Source organism: Ranitomeya imitator, chromosome 9, assembly GCF_032444005.1.
Source record: "Ranitomeya imitator isolate aRanImi1 chromosome 9, aRanImi1.pri, whole genome shotgun sequence".
Classification (NCBI taxonomy): domain Eukaryota; kingdom Metazoa; phylum Chordata; class Amphibia; order Anura; family Dendrobatidae; genus Ranitomeya; species Ranitomeya imitator.
Window position 1 is genome coordinate 113553168 of NC_091290.1, and position 6002 is coordinate 113559169.

At 53.0% G+C, this 6002-nt stretch overlaps 1 protein-coding gene across 2 annotated transcripts in view; it reads right to left on the reverse strand.

The window, feature by feature from the left end:
* Positions 1-2236, reverse strand: part of TENT4B (terminal nucleotidyltransferase 4B) — a 38140-nt gene extending 35904 nt beyond the window's left edge. For both annotated transcript variants that reach the window (XM_069738494.1, XM_069738493.1), the window contains exon 1: positions 1412-2236. In XM_069738494.1, coding sequence (XP_069594595.1) covers positions 1412-1839 — 428 coding nt within the window. In that variant the 5' untranslated portion in view covers positions 1840-2236. The remainder of the gene's footprint in view (positions 1-1411) is intronic.
* Positions 2237-6002: the final 3766 nt, after the last annotated feature.

A 6002-nucleotide genomic window follows, 5' to 3' on the forward strand; every position in this document is an offset into this window, starting at 1 on the left:
GGCCCGTGGAGGGGTCAGTGACAGGAGGGCGGCCCGTGGAGGGGTCAGTGACAGGAGGGCGGCCCGTGGAGGGGTCAGTGACAGGAGGGCGGCCCGTGGAGGGGTCAGTGACAGGAGGGCGGCCCGTGGAGGGGTCAGTGACAGGAGGGCGGCCCGTGGAGGGGTCAGTGACAGGAGGGCGGCCCGTGGAGGGGTCAGTGGCAGGAGGGCGGCCCGTGGAGGGGTCAGTGACAGGAGGGCGGCCCGTGGAGGGGTCAGTGACAGGAGGGCGGCCCGTGGAGGGGTCAGTGACAGGAGGGCGGCCCGTGGAGGGGTCAGTGACAGGAGGGCGGCCCGTGGAGGGGTCAGTGACAGGAGGGTGGCCCGTGGAGGGCTCAGTGACAGGAGGGTGGCCCGTGGAGGGGTCAGTGACAGGAGGGTGGCCCGTGGAGGGGTCAGTGACAGGAGGGTGGCCCGTGGAGGGGTCAGTGATAGGAGGGCGGCCCGTGGAGGGGTCAGTGACAGGAGGGCGGCCCGTGGAGGGGTCAGTGACAGGAGGGCGGCCCGTGGAGGGGTCAGTGACAGGAGGGCGGCCCGTGGAGGGGTCAGTGACAGGAGGGTGGCCCGTGGAGGGGTCAGTGACAGGAGGGTGGCCCGTGGAGGGGTCGGTGACAGGAGGGCGGCCCGTGGAGGGGTCGGTGACAGGAGGGCGGCCCGTGGAGGGGTCGGTGACAGGAGGGCGGCCCGTGGAGGGGTCAGTGGCAGGAGGGTGGCCCGTGGAGGGGTCGGTGACAGGAGGGCGGCCCGTGGAGGGGTCGGTGACAGGAGGGCGGCCCGTGGAGGGGTCGGTGACAGGAGGGCGGCCCGTGGAGGGGTCAGTGGCAGGAGGGTGGCCCGTGGAGGGGTCAGTGACAGGAGGGTGGCCCGTGGAGGGGTCAGTGACAGGAGGGTGGCCCGTGGAGGGGTCAGTGGCAGGAGGGTGGCCAGTGGAGGGGTCAGTGGCAGGAGGGCGGCCCGTGGAGGGGTCAGTGGCAGGAGGGCGGCCCGTGGAGGGGTCAGTGACAGGAGGGCGGCCCATGGAGGGGTCAGTGACAGGAGGGCGGCCCGTGGAGGGGTCAGTGGCAGGAGGGTGGCCCGTGGAGGGGTCGGTGACAGGAGGGCGGCCCGTGGAGGGGTCGGTGACAGGAGGGCGGCCCGTGGAGGGGTCAGTGGCAGGAGGGCGGCCCGTGGAGGGGTCGGTGACAGGAGGGTGGCCCGTGGAGGGGTCAGTGACAGGAGGGTGGCCCGTGGAGGGGTCAGTGGCAGGAGGGTGGCCAGTGGAGGGGTCAGTGGCAGGAGGGTGGCCCGTGGAGGGGTCAGTGACAGGAGGGTGGCCCGTGGAGGGGTCGGTGACAGGAGGGTGGCCCGTGGACAGCGCTCCGCCGTCACTCACCCGATCACCTCGTCGCTGTAGCCGCGGCTCTTCCATGGGGTCCCGCTGTGGAGGCCCCCCGGCGGGCCGGCGTGCAGCAGGCTGTAGTTGAGGCCGAAGGTGCTGGCCTTGTTGTCCCGCTTGCGCTTGTTGCTGGGCTCCGGCGCCTTCCTCCAGCCTCCGGGGCGGCTGATGCCGGCGGTGTCCAGCGGTAAGAAGTCGCCCTGCTCGGCCAGCGCTGGGGCGGCGCCGGTGTCCCGGTACATGGTGGCCTCACAGCCGGAGGAGCTGCTGCTGCTGGAGGAGCCGCTGTGCGCGGGGGACGAGGCCGGGCTGTGCTGGCTGAAGTACAGGTTCCGCAGGCCTTGCGTCGTCTCCCAGATCTGCATCCACAGGCTGTTGGAGGGCCCGAGCTGCTCTGGCTGGAACCAGGCGATCCGCGGATCCATCAAACGGAGCCTGGGGCTCCGCGCACCTCCGCCCCGCCCCGGGGATGCCCGCCGCCACTTCCGCTCACCTGCACGCCCCCGCCGCCCAGTGTAACGGTCCGCACCGAGGCCCCGGATGTGTCGCTCCCCCTCCGCCCTGAGGAATAGTACGCTCCCCAGCCGCCGCTCCCTCCCACACCCCTGCTATCTGTCCCCGCCGCTCGCACTCCCTACCCCCGCCCCCTCCTCAGCCGCTTCCGACTAACACCAAGGTAAAAACAATACAAGAGCCGTCAAGCTTCGCGGTTATACCGGCACAGTCCCCGGGAGCTACGGCCCGCTAACGTACGGGAGTCCCATGCGCTCCACAACTCGGTTCCTGTCACACCGGCCACAGCAATGGCGGCTCCTCCCTCCTCCTAACTCGTTACCTTACTGCGCAGGCGCTACTCACTCGGGCTAGTCCCCGCCCAACATAAATGCACGAAGAATCCGTAAACTCTAAGCCAATAGGAAAGGCGTGTGGGCGGAGCCTGGACGTCACGGCGATAGAGCGCAGCCGCAGAATCCAACCACAAAGTATGCGACTCTACTAGTCTACTCGTTAGTGCGTGATAGCTCCCGTGTTTCGTGCACGCTCGGGAGTCCCGGTGGCTTTTACCCCAAATGTCCCTGTATTTAATTTTATATTGTCCTACAGCCGGTCTAGGACTAGGCGTCCCCCATACTAGACTTATGCAGCACAGCTGGCAGAGGCAGCCAATCACAGCCAGGCTTTTATTTTTTAAACTGCTCTGCTATCATGAAAGCTGTGCTGTGATTGGCTGCTGTAACTATAGAAGTTGTGGACCACTTTCTTTCTTCTGAAGCAACTTTTCCTGTTTGTTTTTCAGACTTTTCACTTGACAGGATGAAGTTCCAACAGTTCCTCAAAAACTCAGTGTGAACACGCACTTGAAGAGGCAACAGAATCCGCAAGAAAAACTGTATATAATAAAAAAGCTCAGTATGCAAACGCCCAAAATCAGATTGCTCTTGGAATTTGCTCCATCCATGACACTTGAGTCCATCGGACGGAAAACTAGTAATAAGAACTCACTATTTTACAAAATATAAACTCAATTTTACTCTTTAAAAGGGAGCCTGTCCCCTGTTTTTAGCTACCGCATCCAATTTCGGGGCAGAGACCCTGATTCCAGCAATGTGTCACTTACTTGGGCTGCTTGCTGTGATTATGACACAATCACAGGTCTCTATAGTGCAGATGTAGCAGTACTCTAAAGACTGAGATGTGTAGAATCCCATTCACACCACTGATTGGAAGCTTTTGTGTACACTGTGCATAGGCAGAAAGTTGCAAATTAGTGGCGGGTGGGGAACGCATTAATATTGAGGACTACACCGCAGCAGGTTTATAGGTCCTTTAGTGATAAAACTGATTTTATTAAAACTGCAGCAAGCAGCTCAGTAAGTGACATCACTGGAATCGGAGTCTCTGGCTCTACATCATGCTGGTAAAACCTGGTGAGATTCTCTTTAAGGCCACCTTCGTACACAGTGGTGGTTGTTTCTTTTTTAATGAATGTGTTTCACTATGCATATTTATTTTTCATAGATCATATGATTATTAGACTGTTAATGGAATCTCATGATCCACACTAATCTGTGTTACTGAAATGAATCAGTCTCCTTCCCCCTCTGGCAGCTAACAATAGTCTTCCTGCTTACCTTTCTCTGCACATAGCTAACATGGGATCCAAGGTAGTCAGTGCGTCCACATGGAGAGCCCAAATACTGGGAGGAAATTCACTTTATTTTTCCCAGCAGCCTTGGGCTTTCCGACATAGACAGAATGTAATTGTTTTCAGCAACCAGAGGCATACAAGAGGGACCAGTGTAACATTTCTATCACCTGTATGCCCATATTAATAGATCATACACATCCCAAATTCCCTTTAACAGGACCGTAATAACAGCTCAGGCAAGCAGTCATTACACCAGCCCCCTGCTCTGGAAAACAATCCCCCCTTTATTATAGCAGGGGATGTAGATATGCTACAAGAGAGGGACTAGTGTTAGCCCAAATGGGAAGCGATTGGACAAAGCAGAGAATGACGGCTTCATGGTCCTCGCTCTTGAGGAATGGTGACCAAAAACAGGTAAAGGGACAGTCAGCAGGTTTTGGCTCTGAAATCTGAAAATAGCATCATGTAGGGGCTGAGACCCTGATTCCAGTGATGTATCAGTTTCAGGTGGGCAGAGGGCAGTTGTGATAGAAACTGTATGTAGCAGTGCTCGCTCAAGCTGTGTATAACCCCGCCCATGCCACCGATTGGCAGCTTGCTGAAAGTGTACATAGGAAGCTGCCAATCAGTGGTGGGGCGGGGTTGCACTGAATAGCTGGACTCACCTGCACATGAGACCCAGTTCTGCAGTGATAATCTCCTGCTGATAAAACACTGATCGTATTGAAATTACACAGCCTAATAAGTGATACAATCCTGGAATCAGGGTCTTGTGCTCTATTTTATGGTGCTCTGAAGAAATAGATAAAAAGCTTTCTTTCAATTGATCGTACATGTGGATTTCTCATCAGCTTGTGTTGCAGCTTAGTTCAGTCACCAGCCGACCAGGATGTGTCGCCACGGGACCCGGAAGCAGAACCCAGAGGGCACCGTGTAAGCGTTAGAATGGGATCGATGACGGCGAGTATCGCTTTCACCCATACCCCTTCTACAAGACTAGCAAAAAACTGGATTCACATGTTCAATACCTGCTGAATTATCTCCCACATTTCACCCACCCCTAAAAAAAAATGAAACAAAAAAAAAGGTTCAACTCAAATAACTTTATTCTTATATAGTTTCCATATTGCATCAATCCCATGACACTGATCATAAAATTAAAAATACAAAATCTGCAAAAAAAAAAAAAAGCTGTTTCAGAAGTGATCAAATCCAGCATATTAGAGGTTTTATATATATATATATATATATATATATATATATATATATATATATATATATATATATATATATATATAACCAGTCCAGTATAAAACACGCAAAACATTCATCGTTGATCGATCGAGAATAATGGTGATCTGTTTGGGCTGCAGTACTAGATCACCAGTGAAGAAACAAGGGTTTGTAGGGTTAAAACAAGCAGTCACCCATCTACTTGGTGATTGGTGGAGGTCCGACTCATGGACCCGTACTGATGGGCAGAACAGATGCTGGACCACCATCCCATTCATTCTCTAGGGGGCTGCTGAGCGCCTGACTTCTTCCCTATACACAATGAATGGAGCAGTGGTCGGGCGTCATGGAGGGACATCCAGTGGGGTTATCACTTAGCCTATAAAATGGGGACCACTTGTTTTAAGCAGACTATCCCTTTAAGAATTCATTTTCATATACAAAAGATTTCAGTCTAATCAGAGGAGGGTTCAGATATTTAGTTGCAGTCACAGATTTTCTAAAGTTGGGATGATTGATTAAAAAAAAAAAAAAAACTCTAAGAATAAAAAGTATCCGTTTGTGTTGCCATTTTCCGAGACACACACCCTGTCGTTCCATTGCCGGAGCCTTGTGAAGGCTTGTTTGATGCATGATGAGCTTTTTTTTTTATTTTGTGGGAGGGGGGGACAAATTTTGATCACTTTTTGTGCATTTATTGGAATGATTGAAAATACCAAAAGTTCCGGAGTTTCAATTTTTCTTTTCTTTTTTTTTGGTGGTTAAATCATTTTATCTTTTGATAGATCCAACTTTTATTTATTTCTTTATTTTTGAACAGGGAAAATTGGAGCATTTTACACATTATTTGTACTTTATATAAATAAATCTCTCATGTTCCCACTAGGAGTATTTGATGAGTTTCTGATGTTGTGGATTTTCTGCACCTATTAGATTAATGATCTGACAATTTTAGCACATAATTCTCTTGCTCAGATTTATATATTACACAGTGACTATCCCCTCAGGTCCCGCAGCTCCGTTCACACCTGAGAAAAACAACGGCACAGTATTTGGAGCGGTGGTGTGCGGTTCTGGACCACGACGTACGTCCGGTGGTTTTTGGTGCCAGCAGATCAGGTATTTCCAATACAGGACTTTGGCTGGCAACGTATTTTTGGACTTGGTTGCAAACGTTACGTTCAGTTTTTGGACCGATCTACAGAC